The sequence below is a fragment of the Paramormyrops kingsleyae genome, chromosome 14, assembly GCF_048594095.1.
Source record: "Paramormyrops kingsleyae isolate MSU_618 chromosome 14, PKINGS_0.4, whole genome shotgun sequence".
NCBI classification, from domain to species: Eukaryota; Metazoa; Chordata; class Actinopteri; order Osteoglossiformes; family Mormyridae; genus Paramormyrops; species Paramormyrops kingsleyae.
The window spans coordinates 851424-871492 of record NC_132810.1 but is presented as its reverse complement, the minus strand read 5'-3'; the positions used below and the strand labels follow the sequence as shown (position 1 = coordinate 871492).

Genomic DNA, 20069 nt, shown 5'->3' with positions numbered 1-20069 from the left:
CAGAATGTGATATTTCTTGCCGTGCTACACTAATATTAACACTTGCCTGCAGTTTTTTTTTTAATAAAACATTTTATACAGATGCAAAAGTGCCTCTAATTCAAAGCAATAAATTTATTATTATAAAAGACATGGATTTTAGAGTATAAAGATACTATATAGAAGAGATTTTTTTTAAATCTGACATACAAAAGAGTCAAGCATATTTATGTACAGTGTGGTTTACAAATAGCTTAACAGAATCCTGTCCCTATTGCCAAGGTTACCACTTCAGCTGACATCATAATGCATTTGACCTGAGAGAGAGCTTGGAATGCCACATCAAAGAAGGGGGAGAATATTTCGGAAATGCCATACTTAAAAAATTTGTTAGTGATGTAAGAAGTAATTAATTGGTAATTTTAATTCACTTGAAAATGGAACAAGCAAAGATACTACAACTGTGTTTTGTATAAGTATGAATATCTCCAGAAATCCTGAAATACTTCAAAAATACAGATTGTTATTAAGTGTTGACACTCCTGTCCCCCAGCAGCGCTAATCACTAATTAGCGTTAGCTCTGGATGAAGGCAAGCAGGCTGCTGCCAGGAAGCCTCCATCATGCGTCCTACCTTCACTGCATCTGCTGCTTGTCTGCCTGAGGACTGGTGTCATGCATTAATAACTGTCAGAGGACTTAAAGCGTCGCAGGGACAAAAGAGCACTGCCCTTTTCAGATGGGAAAACTTGCCATAATCATGCTCTAAATAATACTGATTGAAGGTAAAAAAAAGGAATTAAAAAGGACAAACCCACAACCCTGGTTGTGGGTTTTTTTTTTACTTAAAAAGGAATTTTACATCATCTTCTACTTCCACTACTTGCTATCTCAGCCCTACTGCTACTTAAGTTACACAGCAGCATGTAGCATATATATTCAACAAAACAATAAGATAAGGAGCTGGTTCATGACCCTGATCATGTGCTTTGTAAATGTCCTGGTTTCAGATGATTTCTACCTGCTGACCCTTCTGAGTCGGCAGAAGTAAAAGCTCACAGTGTGGTCCTGAGGTGAGATGAGTGGGCAGCCAGACTGCACCACCTTACAGCATCATCTGTCGCAGGCAGGGTCTGATGTCATCATCACAAGCTACTGCTGATAGATAAATGTACTATATTAATCCCAAGCAGACGGTGTTTGCACTACTTTCTAATAGTATTAATGATCTCTACAGGGCCACCCGCTGGACAGCGGTAGTAATCTCTGCCTGACTGCCTCGAAAAGGGGGCTGCTGCAGTGAGTTGTCAGTTTCCTCATGGCTGGCCAAGGCGGCGGGGGGGGGGGGGGTATATTTTTGTAAAATCTTATTTGTCGGGTCTAAAAGCCCATTCAGCTTCTGAGCCTGGTGGCTAAAAGTTGCTTTTTGACTTGGGGGGGAAAAAGCCACATACATAGAAACACTTTGGTGCTCATGAAAGGCGTTCAGCGAGACCAGCGTGGAGGTCAGAAGGACGGAGCTCTGACTGTAGCTACAGGCGTGTGTCCGTGAAGGTGGTCTGCTCCTTCCTCACTGTGCTGATGCCCTTGACTGCATCCATCAGATCCTCGTCCTCCACAAACTGAAAGTGGTGAACCGGGATCACTCATTGAAATTAAACTCATTTGCAGAAAAAATGTAAATATGTTACCCCGCGTTTTTTAAAACTAGTAAGTGAGATTAGTTCCAGATTCGGAGTTCTGCCAAGTCTACGAGCGAAGACCGGCCCCCCTAATCAGCCACCAGCCCGTTACACATGTAGGTGCTGAGTGAGGGTACTGATCCAGCACCAGCCGGACTGACTGGTAACCCAGCAACTCACCATCCTGCTCTCATGGCCCTGCTCCCCAGGGTCCCACAGACCCTCCTCCAGCAGAGACTTCTTGTCATGGGTGTTGGTGACCTGGCACCCGCTGTGGGAACAGGTGTGGCTCAGGTGGCTGCGGTCTGGCGTGCGGAGCACGGATGTGATCTGTGAACCGTGGCAGCTGGAGTAAGATCCACCGCAGACCGTCCTGGTCTCCGTCAGACCCTGTGGAAGGAGATTCAGCTCGACTCGGGCTAGAGGAAACCAACACTACAAGGCCATGCAGAAAGCAGCCACGCGCCGTACTCTGCTGGTGACGCGTGCCACGTCCCATACTCTGCTGGTGACGCGTGCCACGTCCCATACTCTGCTGGTGACGCGTGCCACGTTCCATACTCTGCTGGTGACGCGTGCCACGTCCCATACTCTGCTGGTGACGTGCCACGTCCCATACTCTGCTGGTGACGCGTGCCACGTCCCATACTCTGCTGGTGACGCGTGCCACGTCCCATACTCTGCTGGTGACGCGTGCCACGTCCCATACTCTGCTGGTGACGCGTGCCACGTCCCATACTCTGCTGGTGACGCATGCCACGTAAAATTTAAAGTCGTTTCAGCACCATCCCGATAACCACTCAAGGAAGTGCATGCAGAGCGTAATTTAGGAAGGCATGTGAGCTGGGGTGGATAGCTCAGGTCCAGAAAGTAGAAATCCAGACAAAGGTTTTATTTTGACCAACCAGTTGAGCATGAAAAGTCACAGTCACAGAGTACTCTGCTGGTTGGTTGAAACAAACCTTGGTCTGGATTTTTACTTTCTGGACCTGAACTTTTCACCTTTGCATGTGAGATGTTAAAATCAGACTTCATCGGCGACAGAAAGACCTCAGTTTAAAAAACAAGCGATACTGGAAAACGTGGAAATATTAGAAAATATTGATTCAGGTAGTCTGGAGGAGTTAGAACAACGTGTTAAGATAAGTCCTGTGTAGAAAGAGAGAGAGAGAGAGAGAGCACACACACCACACACACCTACCAAACTTACACTATCAGTCACTCAGGAGTGTCACTAGAGATGTATGAAAAGGGGGGGGGCTAAGCTTTTATGGGGGGGGGGGGGGGCTGATTTTAATTAAATGAGTGAAGACACACTATTTAAACTAATCAGTGTACAGCCCTAGTGACACCCCCTGATTAGGCTCCCAGGTTAGTTTTGTATTGATTAAAAACTCAGAAGATGGAAGCAAGTCCCAAAGCAGGTGCTGAGAAAAGCCACGAATAGAACGACCAGGCGAGCAGACAGCCAGCCGCGGGGGGGGGGGGGGGCGGCAAGCAGAGGCACACTCCTGCCCCCTACCTCTACGCGCATGGAGAAGGCTTTCAGGGTGACACTGCTGAACGTGTCCGTGGGCTCTGGCGTGGCGTGGGGCTGCAAGCGAAGAGGGACGCGTGAATGGGCATTAGGGAGCTGGGGGGGGGCTGCAAGCGAAGAGGGACACGTGAATGGGCATTAGGGAGCTGGACGGGGGGGCGGGGGGGGGCGCTGTCGCCAAGACTGCCGGGATGCTTTGCCGGAATGATCCATTAAGAGGGAAGACGGGGCACCAAACAAAATGGCGAGGATGGATAACAAAAAGCTAAAAGAGCATTTTGTCTAAATAAGAATAAAACCTTGAGGAGAGAAAAGGGTGTAAAACTTTATATAAGCAATTATGTGTGGGGGGGCAAAGCAACCTGAATAATGGGCTATGGTAACAGCATTTACTTGTTTATACAGTAAATTATATAAGGCCTAATTTCATTTACAATAACGTTCTAGTTTTTTGTATCAGAATATATTTATATCCACAAGGTGGTGCTTCTGCTTAGGAAGTGTTTTCAAACCATTTTTTGTTGCTGCTTATCACTGCCCCCTTGTGGTATTGACAGTGAAGAGCAACTCTGAGCAAGACCATGGTACTTCAATGGGTGGCACTCCTCCTTCCCACCTCCAGGGTTGTGGGTTCAAATCCCATCCCTATGTAGAGTCTAGTTCTCTCTGCGTTTCACAAGTTCCCTCTGGGTATTTTGGTTTCCTCCTGCATTTGAAAAACATGCAGGTCGTAAACTGGTGTCCCTGAATGGCCTACAGTGTAAGCTCTGTGATGAACTGGCATCCTACCCACAATGGATCCCACCCTGGATAGGCCTCAGGCCCCCCTGCAACTCTGGGAGATGGATAGACGGCGGTCTTTAGATGGAATCACACATATCAAAAAGCAGAATTAATGAGAAATGTTTTTTTTTTAACACAAATTCAATTCATTTCTGTTGTACTTCCTCTTTAGTGGCTAAAAAAAATATAAACATATGCGTTCTCTCAGACTATGCTGATTTCCTTGCAGAAGCACCTATTCTTATATCAAAACAAAATATGATTCAATACAAACAACAGATTCTTTCTTTCATTCCAACTGCACATCCTGACCAGGGCCACAGAGGGACAGGACCCTATCCCAGTAAGCACAGGGCTGCAATGCCAATCCATCCTCAGGACATACACACACACAATACAGGCAATTTAGAGACACCAATTAGCCTTAGGTATTGACCGTGCAGAGCAACTATGAACAAGAACATGGTGGTTCAATGGGTGGCAGTCATTCCTCACACCTTCAGGGTTATGGGTTCAAATCCCATCCCTACTCTACGTGTATGTGGAGTCCAAGAGGAAACTGGAGCCTACAAAAGAACGACATACAGTCTCCACACAGAGTGAGACAGAACTCAGACCCCAGTCATCAATGCTGCCTGCTAAGCCTCTCTGATTTTGTACTGCAGGTGAATATTCTGCTGCTGCTGGTCTAGATGCCTCACCGTGTAAGTATCTGTAGGGGGATAGACGCCCATGGAGCTCCTCTTCTGCAGGGGCAGCAGCGGGGGGCGCTCCCGTACGAAGGGGGGCTTGCTGAGGGCTCTCTGCAGGAGCAGGCCCAGCAGCAGAGCAAGCAAGAGCAGGCACAGGACCACCATGAGGATGATGAACCATATCTCCGTGTGGAAGTTCAGCCGGGAGTCCGGCGTGCCCGTCTTCCCCACCGGGGTGGGCTCCATGGGGGCTGGGGAACACGGGCATTTCCCTGAGCTCTACGGCTTGCAAACAGTCGGCACAGTAAGATCTTATTTAAAGCTTCTGTCGGTCAATACATGTTCAAAATTCCAGGATACTGAAGTTGGTAACTTGGACACCATGTCAAATGGACCTGATCATAATATTTTAAATATTGCGTACTTTATATGACTTTATATAGCAATTATGTGTGGGGGAAAAAACAACCTGAATAATGAGCTATGTTAACAGGATTTACTTGTTTATACAGTAAATTATATAATTTTACATGGCATCAGTCAGAGCAGAGATACATAATATGTCAGGAGACGGATGCCCTGCTGCATCTATGAAGAATGACCAGGGCAGCCTGGCTTGGTAATGCTGGTAAACTGAAAGCAGATTAATGGACACCTTACGTAGAATCACCACAAGCCCCCCAAAGGTCTCCTACATTGGTGTTTCCCAACCACGTCCCCGGGGACCCCCCCCCCCCCAGACAGTCCACATTCTTGCTACTTCTCAGTTCCAGGTAAAAAATGTGAAATGTGTGGGGGTCCGGAGGACCGGATTGGGAAATACTGTCCTACATCCTCATGCAGAAACTGCTGACAGTGACCTGTCCATGACATCGATGTGCACTGCGATGGACTCACCAACGCCGGTGGCTGTATTGTACGTCACCAAGGGACTGCTGGCACTGCCGGTGTCTGTGTTACAGGTGACCTGGAAGAAGGAGGCTGCAGGAACACAGAGCTTCTTACACCGATGGACAGCCAACACTGACTCCATCTGTAAGGCTGGCTGCTTAATATTCAACGGCAAAACCTACACCTCCTTGAAAGGTAACAACGTATCACACAAAATCAAAGCTCTTCAACAGATAATAAATAATAAGCAAAGAAAGAATAAAAAGAACAATAGATAGATAGATAGATAGATAGAACATTAGCATGATGACATTGACGGTGATCATACTGGCTAAAGGGGCCAACTTATCATTCGTGGTTTAGTGAGAAAGTCAAGGTGTAAATTGTTATTTTGGGATTATGAGGTTCAGAAGAGGGAATACTTTTATCAGAGGTTCGAGGGATGTGCAGTGAACTGTGGAAGCCACTGTAGATACGAAGCCCGTTCTCCATCAGCACAAAGTCCCTCAGAAGGCCGTGGAGAGCGAAGGAGCTCCCCCAGTCCAGGAACATCGTGGTCAGATTGCTGGTCACCAGGAAGGGAGCCAGATACTGCGGCGCTGGACAAGGAGGGCGGGGTCAGGGAGGTTAGCTGAATGGACAGGAGCAGACAAAACAGGAGGTGGCCCCAGCAGGACTGGACCGCGCTACTGGGCGCACTCACGCTCTTTCAGCGTGGTGAAGGACGTCCACTTGGAAGCGGTGCTGCCCACGTTGTTGTAGCAGACCACGCGCACGTCATAGCTGGTGTACGGCCGCAGGCCCGTGACGTTGAAGCTCCACCCTCTGCCAAAGTAGCTGATCTCCCAGGTACCTGGGGAGCAAGGGGAGGGCACCGGCTGGAAGGGCTGCGGACAGGAGGTGCGGGAGTGCACCTCACAGCTGTGGGAGGTGGGCACAGACAGGGGAATGAGGCTGGGAGGGGGCATGACCTGGCCCGCAAACACAACAGAAATACAAGCGTTGTGCTTTAAAAAATGCCATATTAGGCCATTCTTACTGTGCTGTAAATACACCATAACAATGGGAGATTCCTTTGATATCCCATAATTCCATATGACGGTCATTACATTTAGCTTATATATAATAATTTATTATTCAGTTTTCAGTCTCTAGTAAGCAGATGTGTTATGTCATCATCTTGGTTACATTTGACCTTTTCATTGTGCTGAGAATTCATGACAATTTGAGGCTCATACACTAGAATGGGGCTTTTAATGCAATTTGATACATTCTGTCAAAGTTGAACTCGTCAAAACATACTGGGCAAGATCAGGAAATGCAAAAAAAAAAAAAAAAAAGAAAAAAGACCAGAAGCGCAGCTCTCTGTGGACTTCGGGAATGAGATGAAACAGAAGCGACCCCCGATGATGTCAGGAGGTGGTGATTTGTAAACGCACTAAATGCCAATTTGTCACTTTGAATTGGAAATCCCCATTTAAAAAAAAGAGACTCAGAAAAAATAGCCTTTGTAGGTAATAAAACAAATGAGTTGCTTTCATTCTGCTCCACACGGGTTTCCCATAACTGGCCTATATGAATTACTGTGGGATATATGCTTCTTACTCATTTAATGCTCGGCCCTGATTGATCGCAGGTAGGGCTCGCGCTTGGCAGTAACGCAGCGCTTTCATGCGAGATCCACGGTGCAGTGCCCGCTCCTCCGACACTCACTCATGTCCAGCCGTGGATCTGGGCCAGACTCCGGGCCCATATTTCAGTACAGGCACCTGGTAACAGGCACGCGTCCAACGCATTCCTGGAAGGTGCCCGAGGGGGGTGCTGGCGCAGCGCGGGGGACGGAACACGCCACCCCTCACAGAGAGGGTCTCCCCCCATGCTACGGGGGTCCCGGGAACAGCAAGGAAACGGCGGGTCCGCTGGCGCAGCGCGGGGGACGGAACACTCCACCCCTCACAGAGAGGGTCTCCCCCCATGCTACGGGGGTCCCGGGATCAGCATGGAAACGGCTTGCCCTAATGTCTGACCTCAGGATGGAGCACTCAGAGCGTCTCGGGTCGGGTCAGGCTATGTGTTTACATTGTGCCGGACCGGTAGAACTTGCCGACTGAGGGGGAAGAGGATGGGGACATGCTGGTGGTGCATCATTCGGCATGACAGATTTAATATGTTTAATATTAATAACTTTTGGAAGAACTCCCACTGTTACTCTAATCCCTAGTCGAACCCGACCAGCAAGTACAACGGGAATGATATTTGAAGTGCCTATGAGTCCTTTTGTCTCTCCAGCATCACCAATTCCACTCCCAGCATCTCAGAACATCCTGTAACCAGATGTCTGTAAGATCTCCACTGCTTCATGTGCATGACGCCCATCCAGTTGCACCTCAGTCTAAAACCTGGTGTCCCTCACTTTGTTAATAGGGAATTTAGGGCAGTGTCCTTGGGGACCCCCCTACCGGCAGGGAGCTGTCTGGGGGTTCCTGAGGACTGGGTTGGGAAACACTGTTTTCAAAGAATATCTGGCATATAAATTCTAATGGATGAATAATATGCTGTGTTCCTACAAACGGTCACCGGGGTCGGTAGAGCACTCGTGTGTATATGGGTACCTCTCGATGACACCATTAGGCGAGAGGGGCTCATCCCACTCCACCAGGGTGGAGCGTGAGTTGATGGCGAGGGTGCGGGGCGGCAGCTGCTGGGCCGGGGCTGCTGGCTGGGTGATCAGCTCCCGGGGGGGACCTTGGCTGCAGCACTGAAGGCAGGTGCAGACCTCCACCCTGACAGTGTACAGTGTGAAGGGGCGCAAGCCGTGCAGCGTTTGCCGGAGGGATGTGCCTTCGGATACCTGGTGGAGAAAATGGGGATATGTAGGGGGTCACCGCTCTCCTCAATACCTCCACAAAACAGCCAACAAATACCTTTAACTACTTTACCTGACGCTGTTATTCAAGCCCACATAAAGCAGAGGGAAGGGTTACAACTTGTGTGTGCTTCTGGGGATTTGAACCCATGACCTTTGCAATGCCCTACTTATTGAGCTACAAACACAACAAAAATGAAAAAACGTGGCCAATAAGACGACAAGCAGAACCAGGGCGACCTGGCAATTTGGCTGATAGTTCCTGTTGTGTTTTTCAGGTACTGAGAAAGCCAGTGGCGCTGACAGACTGGATGGCGGCCGTACCAGGAGCTGTGCGTCCTCACTCTCAGCTAGCACCCTGTACAGGCCGACCGGTCCGTTCGGCTGGGTGGGCGGGGTGATCTCCACCACCGCTGATGTGGCATGGATCTGCAGGAAGCTTGGTGCGAGCACACCCTCAGGGGGAGCTGGTCCAGACTGTCCCCCGGCCCATGGGCTTCCGGCACGGCCTGCAGAATTCACTGCCCACACCTGAAGAAAAGAATGCTGGTAAGTGACAGGAAGCACTCTTGTGGAACTGTTCGCTTTCATTTTGAAGATGAACACCATAACAAACCACAGTACAGGAAACAAGCCTGAGTGGACGGTCTCTCACATCACTTGGCCACCTCTACCCATTGGGACAGGTCATGTACCATCTCCCCCTACTCGTATCCAGGTGTGATAAGATAGCGTTTCTCAACCCTGTCCCCAGGGGCCCCCAGAAAGTCCACATTTCTGCTCCCTCCCAGCTCTGAGCCGAACACCGAATACCTGGTACAGGTGAGCTGGGAGCAGGGAGGAAGCAAAAATGTGGAGAGTCAAGGAACACTGGTTTGAGGAATCGGTGCAGCCAGTCACACTACAGAGGAGTTGGGTAAAGGAGTAGATGCAGCTGGCAGGCTGGGAGTATGGAGACAGGCAGAACCCTAACCGCACATCCTCCGAGTCGCACAGGCTGACCTCCGCATGCAGCGCACCGCTCAGGCCCGTATCGCTGGATGGAAACCAGCCATTAACCACCCACACGGGTTTGTCTTAACGAAGCATTGTCGGCATGAATAATAGACGAACATCAGCACCTATTAAACGAAGTCCCTCGAACGAATCTACATGAAAATTAGATTTCACCTTCATCAGCGAGCAGACGAACACATGGAAGGTGAGGTAATCTTATTTATCGAGGAGCATTTGTATAATTACACACGAATTCCATAAAAGGTCAGCCCAGGTCTGGATTTGCATGAGTAAGTAATTTGTCGGTTGTCAGAAGTAACAGAGGCGGCAGATGGATGTACCAGCATATAGGGTTAAATTAGCCTCAATAATAGGCAATTACACTGTGATCAATCAGGATGATAGATCTAAGTGGCAATACACAGGGACTGCAGAAGGCGTCACAGGAATTCACATTCCTGTCAGGCCTCGGCCTCCCGGTGCCAGCATGCGTGTGTCAGCACTTGTGGAGGGTCACCATAAGGCCATCTTGTCACCCAGATGCAGAAAAGGTCACAGAGGAGGGAGGGGCAGGTTCAGGGGCTGCACGGAGGCCCAAGATGACGGCAGGATGGAGGTTTGATCATGTGGGAATCTCAGCTTTAACTTCAGCTCCGATCACGTTGATAAACAGGGTTTGACACCAACAACCAACAAATTAAATCAAATACAGATTAAACATATTGAAAATGCTTCCACTGAACTCTATTGTGAAGAAACAACATACTGTTATGGTTCTTGCCCCAGTTACTCGCACGTTACATCTATTATTTATTTCTTATATGTGTCCTTTAAGGAGTACAGGTAGGCCTGATTTTAGACGTAGAATCACAAACATGCCCTCAAACGACAGGCTTAGCTTAAGTCTGGTGGGGCCTTGTAGTCATTTTTGTTACTTTTATTTTTGTAAAAGCTCTCTGCAGTCTTTTTTTTGCCATGTCCTAGATTGTTCATCGCTTGATTATTCGATATGAGATTTCTTGCCCTGAGTTTGAACAACAGCACTAGATAGCTGCAAGAAGAAGTCTGGGGATGACTTTGGCTGTGCTGAATAATGAAAAGGTCGAAGGTGAGCCCCTCTTCCCTGCCCGGAAGCTAGAGAAGCAACCCCCCCTCTTCTCCCATGTGTCCTTGTGTCAGGAAAAGACTAACTACAGATTTAATTATGGTAATTACAGCAAAATAAAAATATGCCATCTCTGGGCACTCATTGACACACTTTAATAAAGTAGATGCAGACACTGCTTATCTCCACTAGTTCAAGGGTTCTGTAGGGGGCAACAATAACAAAATTGAAGACAGGCACTTCTGCCAAAAGTCAAAAGTGAACAGCATGAAACGGATTCATCTTAAACGGCCTTCACGCTGATGTGCAATACATAGGTACTGCAGGCTTGGACGATGCAATCCTAACTTCATATATCACAATATATTACAGAACTATCACTGGATAAAGAAACAAACATGATAATACTTTGTAACGGTCTGCTCTACTAACAGAAAACCCCTGACCAACATCAAAGGCATATGATAACAGTGCAAAACAGAATTCTTTATTAACAGTGAAGTACTACATGTCAGTGAAAGAACAGAATAATAATATATGACAGCATGCTTTATTAATAGTAAGAGGTTAATACTGCATGACAGGATTCTTGGTTGTCGGTAATGTACTATATAACCGCAAACAGGAACAGGATTACACTATATAACAGCATACTCCATTCACAGGAAAATACTGCACAATACTAAAGGAAGTAAAACTTTTATGCCCTAGAGGAGGAACCATGATGCACTCCTACACTGTGGACTAACAGCTATACATAAAATTTAGAAAATGAATCTCAACACCTTGAGGAGGTTTTTCCTACTTCCTGCTAAATTTACTCCCACTTTCCTTACACTGACATGCACTCCTGCACTTTTTATGCACTTATCAGCCACATTCTATGTGACCATTTTCTTGTCTTAACTGTCTCTCTCTCTACTGCAGGTATGAGAGCGACTGGAGACAAATTCCCCCTGTGCAAACATACTCAGCCATTACAGTGGTTCTTATTGTAGAACACTGCATCTCCCAAAACACAGTGTGAAGGACGTGGCCACATAGAAACCCTGGACAGGGGGCCTAAAAGCAGTGGCATACTGGAAACCTCGTAAATGGCAGTAAAATCCCCCACCAGCCGAGTCGCTCCACCTCGTCCGGTGCCCTGCCTCTTCAGAGCACAGTCAGCGAGCGCCCCACGTTAAAAGGCCTTCCTGGTACTTGTAATTTCTGAGGGCAGCGGTTAATTCAATCGGCTCGATCCTAATCATTAGCGCTTTGCCGGGCCCTGATTTATGGCACTGCCTGCGGTCCGTCGTCACTCAGCTCCGCCCGCCAGGTGTCATAAATTACACCTCATAAATAAGATGAAACAATCAAGGCAAACTATCAATTCACCGTCGCTCTGCCCGTGCCGCTCAAGTCTGACGATCAAATGCTAATGTTGTTTTGTCCTAAAGGGTAGGCTGTCAATTAAGGAAGGTCTTCGAGGGTTTGCGAGCGCTATGAATATGGGACGAGATTAAATACCCGTCTCGGCAAATGACTGCTCGGCGGTGATCAGGAAAGTGTGGCCCGCAGACGGCTGGGTCCCATTACTCACAGCAGAAGCAGGCAGCTGATGCCAAAGCATCTTAAGTGAACGGACCCGATACCGCAAAGCTGAATGACTAATAAGAGTCAAATATGCATCACGCCAAGAACAACACCCATCCATTTTCAATAAGTGCTTTACCGGGGTGTAAGAGGGGGTACTCTCCGGACGGGACACCGGTCACGCCGTGCCGTGTGATTTAGTGTCACCGTTTCACCTGGACGGTATGCCTTTGGGACACGGAAGGAAGGTGAAGCTAACAGCAACTCAGAGCTGGATCACGTTCTGACCCATAGCCCTTGCTCGTGCTCAGGTGTCCATGCTAGAAGTAGAGCCTGCCCATGTTCAGACCCATAGCCCTTAAACGTGCTCAGCAGTAGAGCCTGCCCACGTTCAGACCCATAGCCCTTGCACGTGCTCAGCAGTAGAGCCAGCCCACGTTCAGACCCATAGCCCTTGCACGTGCTCAGCAGTAGAGCCAGCCAACGTTCAAACCCATAGCCCTTGCTCGTGCTCAGCAGTAGAGCCAGCCCACGTTCAGACCCATAGCCCTTGCTCGTGCTCAGCAGTAGAGCCAGCCCACGTTCAGACCCATAGCCCTTGCTTGTGCTCAGCAGTAGAGCCTGCCCACGTTCAGACCCATAGCCCTTGCTCGTGCTCAGCAGTAGAGCCAGCCCACGTTCAGACCCATAGCCCTTGCTTGTGCTCAGCAGTAGAGCCTGCCCACGTTCAGACCCATAGCCCTTGCTCGTGCTCAGCAGTAGAGCCAGCCCACGTTCAGATCAGTGCTCTGCCTCATATCAATCATCTTGTTAGTGCAAGACGACCTTGACATAATCATATGAGCAGACCTCTGCTTAGCCTGCTACAGTGTCAGTACCTGATACTCGTAGGCAGTGTCGGGCCGGAGCTTGGTGTCATGATACGATGTGGAAGCATTCCTGTACACCAGCGTGGCCAGTGGGGCGGCAATACTGTCTACTACCAGCCTCCTGTATAGCTCAAAGTGTAAAATTTTCCCATTGGGCTGTGAGGGTGGGGGCCAGGAGAGCAGGAAGGTGGTCTGCAGTCCATTCGCGTCTTTCTGCAGCTGTAGCGTTGGTGCCACCTGGCCAGCAGGGGGAGCTTCCAGGGTCTGCACGGCTACCCAGTCGCTAGAAGCACAGCCCAGCATAGTACAAGCCTCCAGTCTAACCTCGTATCTGAGAAAAATCATGGGAAAGAAACAGCGTCTCACTGATGGTAATAATGAGCATGGTCCACATGACAATTCTAATATTCAAGAGCCACATGTCCAGTCAGGGCTGCAGAGGGGCGGATCCCGGAAGGACATTCTGAGCTGGAGTCCACAGTAGGGCCCTCAAACTGACTGGCTTGAAGCAGAAGTCCTTCGATTGTGGGAGAAAACTAGGGTGAATGGAGGAACCTTGGGAACAACGGGAGAACGTGCCAGCTCTCAATTTGATTAACACCAAACCCATGCGGTGTAAGGCCACTACAATGCAGCCCGAGTCAGGTCACATCCTACAGATATAAGAATGCTGGAGTCATTTCTGAAGACACTGTGTCGTAAGAAGAAATGACATCCGCAATCTTCCATTCATAAAGGCTGTTTTCCATCTTTTGCCAATGCTGTTGGGTGGAACGCCTCAAACACGATTGAGGAAAAGAATGCGGCAGCTTCCAAAACATGCTTTAAATGAAAGCCGCATCTACGGTGTTTTCCGATGCCGACTGTGCAGAGAGGCAAGGTCCTTTCTTCAGTTCGGGTCTTCCAGAGGGAGAGGAGAGGGTTAGAGTACAATGGGGAGGAAGGTCGTTTGGCTGAGGTCGTCGATGAGCTGGTGATAACGCTGATGAGCTATTATTATCCGCCGCTTATCTGAATTTCGGTTCAACATATGTACACAACGAGGGCCTTTAATCATCGTTCATTTGAATGGTCCCCTGTCTTTGTCTGGGTCAGGAGATGGAAACATGACCAGAGCCTCAAGGTTACGGCTCTTCCTCTCCGTCACCCGCTCTCTCTCTCTCCGCAGAAAGGGCACAGCACTGGGGACGTCATTAGCACTTTCTTTGGGGAGATGCTGCTTTCTCTCGCTAATGTCATTGCGGAGAACAAGGACAGCGCTTCATCCTCCACCACGTCCTCCCGCGAAGGCCACCTCTGCTTCAAGCCAGTGTCCTCGTGTGCTGCTTGTAGCGCTGTCCGTTCCCAGGAAAATCCCTTTGTTTTTAATTAAACAGCAAGGAGATGCTTGAGACTGTGATTGCGTTCGTGAAACGTCAACCTTGGCCTTTCAAGTGTTACGGCAGCCTAGGGTAAAGGAAACAAGACTTACCTGTAATATGGGTTCAGGTCTGAGAGCATGACAGATCGACTAAGGAAGGCACTGTGGTCTGAAGAGAAGACCAAGCTCTCGAGGCTGGACTCAGCGGGGTCTCGACAGTAGATGGTGTAGTTGACGATGTTTCCATTGGTTCGGATGGGGGGTTCCCAGACCACGAGGATGTCAGTTGAACTGGATGGCTGCAGAGTTGGCGGCACGATGCCGGATGGTGCGGATGGGTTGGTCCTGGCCGTGGCGAGTGAGCTGCTGGTGCTCCCCTGGCTGTTTTTGGCAGACACGGTGTAGCTGTACTCCACACTAGGCAGCAGAGTGAAGTCGTGGAAGCGAGTTTCCTTGCCCGTGTATATGAGTAGACCGTCTCTTCTGAGCTCATAAGCGGAGATGACCCCATTTGGGTGCTCAGGTTCTCCCCAGGCGACCTCCACTGACTCGGAGCCCGTGACCCTCAGGGCCGGCACGTGCAGGCCAGTGGGCGGAGCCTCTCCCGTACGGACTGCCACCGGCGAGCTGGATGTGCAGCCGCCGTTCGTGCAGGCGATGAGGACTAACAGGTAACTTGTGTACGGCTGGAGGCCCGAAGCAAATGCATACAGCTTCTTCCCTCTGTAGCACTCCACACTGTCTAACTCCAGGGAGTAATGCGTGATCTCCCCATTGTGGATCGGTGGTCTGGTCCAGGAGACATTGAAGTGTTGTGTGGCGATATCAGTCACTACTGGTGGCTCTACTACAGCGGGGGGTGCCTCTAGTGTTCTGATTTTGGTCGCGGGGCTAGTGACACAGCCTGCCGCAGTACAGGCAGTCACAGCGTAGCTGTATATGGTGTATGCCATCACATCCTCATCTGTGAAGTTCAGGACGCTAGAGTCCAAGCTGAAGAGGAAGCTGGAGTCGTCTCTCTGGATCCGGTAGGATAAGAGGACCCCGTTGGTCTCCCTAGGGGGCATCCATGACACAACCACCGCATTCGGCCTTCCCTCCAGGTGGGTGAGAATGGGTGCCTCGAACCCTTCCGGAGGGGCTTGTTTGGTCTGCACCGTCACATGGGGGCCATCAAAATAGCCGGCCCCGTTCCTCACCCGTACCCAGAACTTGTACGTTGTCCAGGGTTGCAGACCGGTTACGTTGTGGGAGAAAGTGTGGCCATTGGTCTCATTCTCTATAAACAGTACATTCCCAGGGGCATCTTCCTCAGCCGGCCACCTCAGGCCCATAACCTGGTACTGGGAGATCTTGCCATTTGGTTGAACTGGGGGAGACCAGCTGAGCTCCACGCTGCTTGACCCCACCCACTGGGCTACGGGCGGGGGCTGGGAGGAGGGCAGGGCCTCCACCGTGGTGACGGGCTGTGGGGCTGTTCTGGAGCAGCCTGCCTCGGTGCAGGCCTCAAGCACCAGGGTGTAGAGAGTGTGAGGCTCCAGGCGACGGAAGAGGAACTGACGGGACAGACCGCTGAACTCCAGACTGCCTTCACTGTAGATGTTATATATCTGCGGAAGGGAAAAGTTAGGCAGTAAAACATACAACTAAGTACTTTAAAGGCATCCAACTGTTCTGTTTAAAAAATATGACAGCAGTGAGTAAAATGCAAAGACCACCCATCACCAATCTGGGGAAAAGTACAAATATCTCTACGTTACAGATTTGGAGTGTAGTATTATGTGAACATTATAAAGTGATTTTCATACTTCTAATCTTATTACTTTTATCCAGTATGCACTAGGAGCAAGGAAGACATACATCTAGACTCTTCTCTGTTTTGGCACCTATGTGGTGGAATGAACTTTCCCTAGATGTCTGAAGTCATTGGGTACCTTCAAATGACGACTAGACACCTACCTCTTTCGGAAGTACTTGGATTAGCACTTCCGGGATTATACTCTTATAAATTTAAAACAAATGTATTACTTGCCAACAGAGTTTTGAGAGTGATGGTATTCTTCGCTGTGTTCTACTGAGCCGGTATCAGAAAGTTTTCACTGATGAGAGACTTCAAAGCAAAAGTCGCTCTGTATACGGGTGACTGCCAAAGGCCGTAAATGTGAATGTGAATGTAAATTACAATGAAATAATGCAGTATAAAAAAATTACATTTATACAGCAATTAAATGTGCAATGTGCCAGTAACTGGCTCATGTCTTAACAAAACACGCTTTCCACTGTGTAGTTGAATGCACATTTATTTATTTTCTTTGAAAAAGGTGCTGCCAGTATGTATAGATGTGCTTATGTCCCCAGCTGTTTCCCCTCCCATGTAGTAGTGTCCGTGTTGACATGGGTGGGGAGCCCTATATGTTAGAACATAAGAACATAAGAAATAGCTCAGAGATGTTACAATCTTATCTAGCTCTGATTTCAAGGAACCCAGGGTTTTAGCTTGTACTACATGAACAGGAAGACTATTCCATACTCTAACTACATGCTGTGTAAAGAAGTGTTTTCTCAAATTCAGTTTAAAATGTTCTCCCGCTAATTTCCATCCATGGCCACGAGTTCTAGTATTTAAACTAATATTGAAGTAGCCATTTGACTGATCAGCTGAATGTCCTACTGTATGCTTCCATTAAATCAGGGGGTCTGCATATTATGTCATTCTCACGTGTGCGTCCTTTAATATAGGGGGTCTGCATATTACGTCATTCTCACGTGTGCGTCCTTTAATATAGGGGGTCTGCATATTACGTCATTCTCACGTGTGCGTCCTTTAATATAGGGGGTCTGCATATTACGTCATTCTCACGTGTGCGTCCTTTAATATAGGGGGTCTGCATATTACGTCATTCTCACGTGTGCGTCCTTTAATATAGGGGGTCTGCATATTACGTCATTCTCATGTGTGTGTGTCCTTTAATTAAGGGGGTCTGCATATTATGTCATTCTCAGGTGTGTGTGTCCTTTAATATAGGGGGTCTGCATATTATGTCATTCTCATGTGTGTGTGTCCTTTAATTAAGGGTCTGCATATTACGTCATTCTCATGTGTGTGTGTCCTTTAATTAAGGGTCTGCATATTACGTCATTCTCATGTGTGTGTCCTTTAATATAGGGGGTCTGTATTTTGGCTCATTCTCAGATGAGTGTCCTTTATGAGGGTGTGTATATGACCACACGTCTTGAGGCCGAACCCAGTTGGACGTACCTTGATCACCCCGTTGGGCGAGCTTGGCTCGGCCCAGTGCAGCAGCAGGGCACGTCCGTCCTCGCGCTGCTCCACGGTTAAGTTAGCCAGGCCGCCAGGCGAAGCCTCTAGAGTGTGCGTTGAAGCCCAGGGGCTAGAGTGGCTTCCGGCGGTATTTACGGCTACCACACTCATGCTGTAGCTGGTGTAGGGGTCCAGGCCAAACAGGTGGGCCTCCAGCTCGCTGCCCTGCATAAGAAGGAAAACAGAGGACTGACCTATGTGCATTCATGCATTGTGCAGCCAAATAACCACTAATGCAAATAAATCAGCTAAGTTTATTTTTAATAAGTGTGTCGCAGCTGCAGAAACCCAACAAAACTTTGGTGTCCAACTGTATGTAAAGCCACGGAGCTTAAAACATAAACCAAACAAAAGGGATGAAAACTAAATAAAACTTCAGAATGAGAGCAGCACGGGTTTATAGGATGCGCAGAGGGGGGCATTTCCGCAGTGATTCTGGACGCGCCCATATCATACACATGCATACCCAGTCCAGCAGACCCCTGGTGCATGATGACACAGACTTGATAGCTTCCATGCGAAACAGCGCTGTCAATTTTCAAATCGATTAGCACCAGAGTGCCTCTCTCTGGGAAGATGCAGGCCGTGCCCCGCGCCTCCTGTTCGGGGTGGATTAATAGGGCTACTTTACAGTAGTTAGCCAACCCACAATCCCCGGCCACGCGGGCGGAATTTGCATAATGTGGGACGGCTCTTAAGATCACAGAGAACAAAGCTGGCAAAATACAACCACGATAACATTTTTATGGTCATTTTTTTGCCTGTGTGTTTTTAAAACAGCAAACAAGATTAATAATTCCCCTCCGAAAAGAGAGTGGGGGTGGGGGTACAGTTCTTTTGTAAATGCACCCACTTACCAAGTGCCAAAAAAACAATGGCATAAGCTCGGACGCAAACAATAATCTTTTCCTGACAGATTAGACACCAAATCCATTACAATGTGGGAAGCTCTGGGACATTTAAAGGTATCTTTCATGCTGTGAAATATGGAAAGGATGTGGATTATAAAGCATAAAACATATGCACATTGTCAATGGCAACAGCTGTTTCATTCTGCTTTATTTCAGCACAGAGACATGTTTTCTGCCCCTAGATGGCAATGCTATCAAACACTTTACTAAACACGGATACCTAGCCATTTACAACCCCCCCCCCACTCTCCCAAGCCACTCAAGACGGCCATTAAAAAACGACTAAGAGAATTGATTTTGTTATAGATTTCTAAATAAATGTTTATGGCTTAGAACACTAAAAGTGGAAGTGTTTAAGTTTTCATTAGTGGAATATCCTTTACAATTAAATTAAAACATACAGGCAGTGCTGTCAGACAAAATAAGGAAAAAAGCCAGATATGCTGTGTATGTAAATATATGTGAAAGTTTTTGTTAATGAGCAGTTTCAGGAAATTACACGTTTTTGTGGGTTTTTTTTCCAGAAAAGCACAACATTCCTGGGCATAAATAATGCAATCAGCCCGTCCCGAAGCAGTGGTGTCTGCACTTCAGAATGAGGTGTAAACCCAAGCAAAATTTTGGCAGAGGGTTGAAAAGTGATGGAGCTTAATTTAGATTCTGATTGTACTGCCAAGACTGAACACTGGAAATAGAGAAAGCAGCCTTTTTAGTACATGGACTTGGAAAAGGCTAATATCTATCTACTGTATATCTGCATACAGTACAGGGGCTGTTCCAGACTAAATCAACAGAGTGTAATTTCACAGAAGCTACACAAGATCTTCCCACAGCTGATTCCAAATGTAAACACATTTCTGTAGAGACACACAGACATGCTGTATCACCAGTGACTGGGAGTGAAGGCTTTTAATTAACATACTAAAGGAAATGTCAAAAGGAGCTGAGAGATGCTGCAGTATATTCACATGTCGGCTCTGAGGAACACCTCGTCTGTTTGGAGGAAAAGAAAACCTTTCAACCTTTCTTATGATGTTTCTTTTCTTGGTGAACGCTGGTCAGCCCTGCTTCATCGAGTCTTTGTATATATGTTATTTTAGCAGACAGCAGTGGGAGCGTATCGGTCCAGAGGATGATTTTAATTAAGAATAACCATGTGTATTTGTCACAGCAATTATGCTGATTAGTTTAAAGGAAAGATTCCTGACCCTTCAAAGGTGCACGACTGACTAGTTTAACATACCGGGAACAAACCAGCAAAGCCATACTGATTTCATTCTGGCTCAGAATCTTTGGTTGGGGGGGGGGGCACATATGGATTTTACCTTTTTTCATGTCATTTTTCTTATATACTAAAGGGGCAGCTGGTTTGTAAGTCTGTTTGAAATTCTATGTTAATTACAGCGTAATTAATACAATTTTAGTTATTGCAGTTTCCAGGTCATGTGACTCTAGCATCCTCCAGTTGTATAGAATGAATAACAAAGAAAATAAAAGTAAAA

General features: G+C 47.9%; 1 protein-coding gene across 13 annotated transcripts in view; it reads right to left on the bottom strand.

The window, feature by feature from the left end:
- Positions 1-99: 99 nt before the first annotated feature.
- Positions 100-20069, bottom strand: part of ush2a (Usher syndrome 2A (autosomal recessive, mild)) — a 199405-nt gene continuing 179435 nt past the window's right edge. For 10 of the 13 annotated variants that reach the window (XM_072699000.1, XM_072698989.1, XM_072698991.1 and 7 more), the window contains 12 exons: positions 17594-17821; positions 14446-15944; positions 12984-13305; positions 8754-8960; positions 8176-8414; positions 6267-6484; positions 5986-6162; positions 5570-5653; positions 4682-4923; positions 3183-3254; positions 1841-2050; positions 100-1600 (listed from right to left, as the gene is read on the bottom strand). In XM_072699000.1, the coding sequence (XP_072555101.1) occupies positions 1511-1600; positions 1841-2050; positions 3183-3254; positions 4682-4923; positions 5570-5653; positions 5986-6162; positions 6267-6484; positions 8176-8414; positions 8754-8960; positions 12984-13305; positions 14446-15944; positions 17594-17821 (3588 nt within the window). In that variant the 3' untranslated portion in view covers positions 100-1510. Of the gene's footprint in view, positions 1601-1840; positions 2051-3181; positions 3255-3433; positions 3904-4681; positions 4924-5569; positions 5654-5985; positions 6163-6266; positions 6485-8175; positions 8415-8753; positions 8961-12983; positions 13306-14445; positions 15945-17593; positions 17822-20069 lie in introns of those variants that run through there. The other 3 variants (XM_072698992.1, XR_011982524.1, XM_072698998.1) reach the window with 3 other exon arrangements.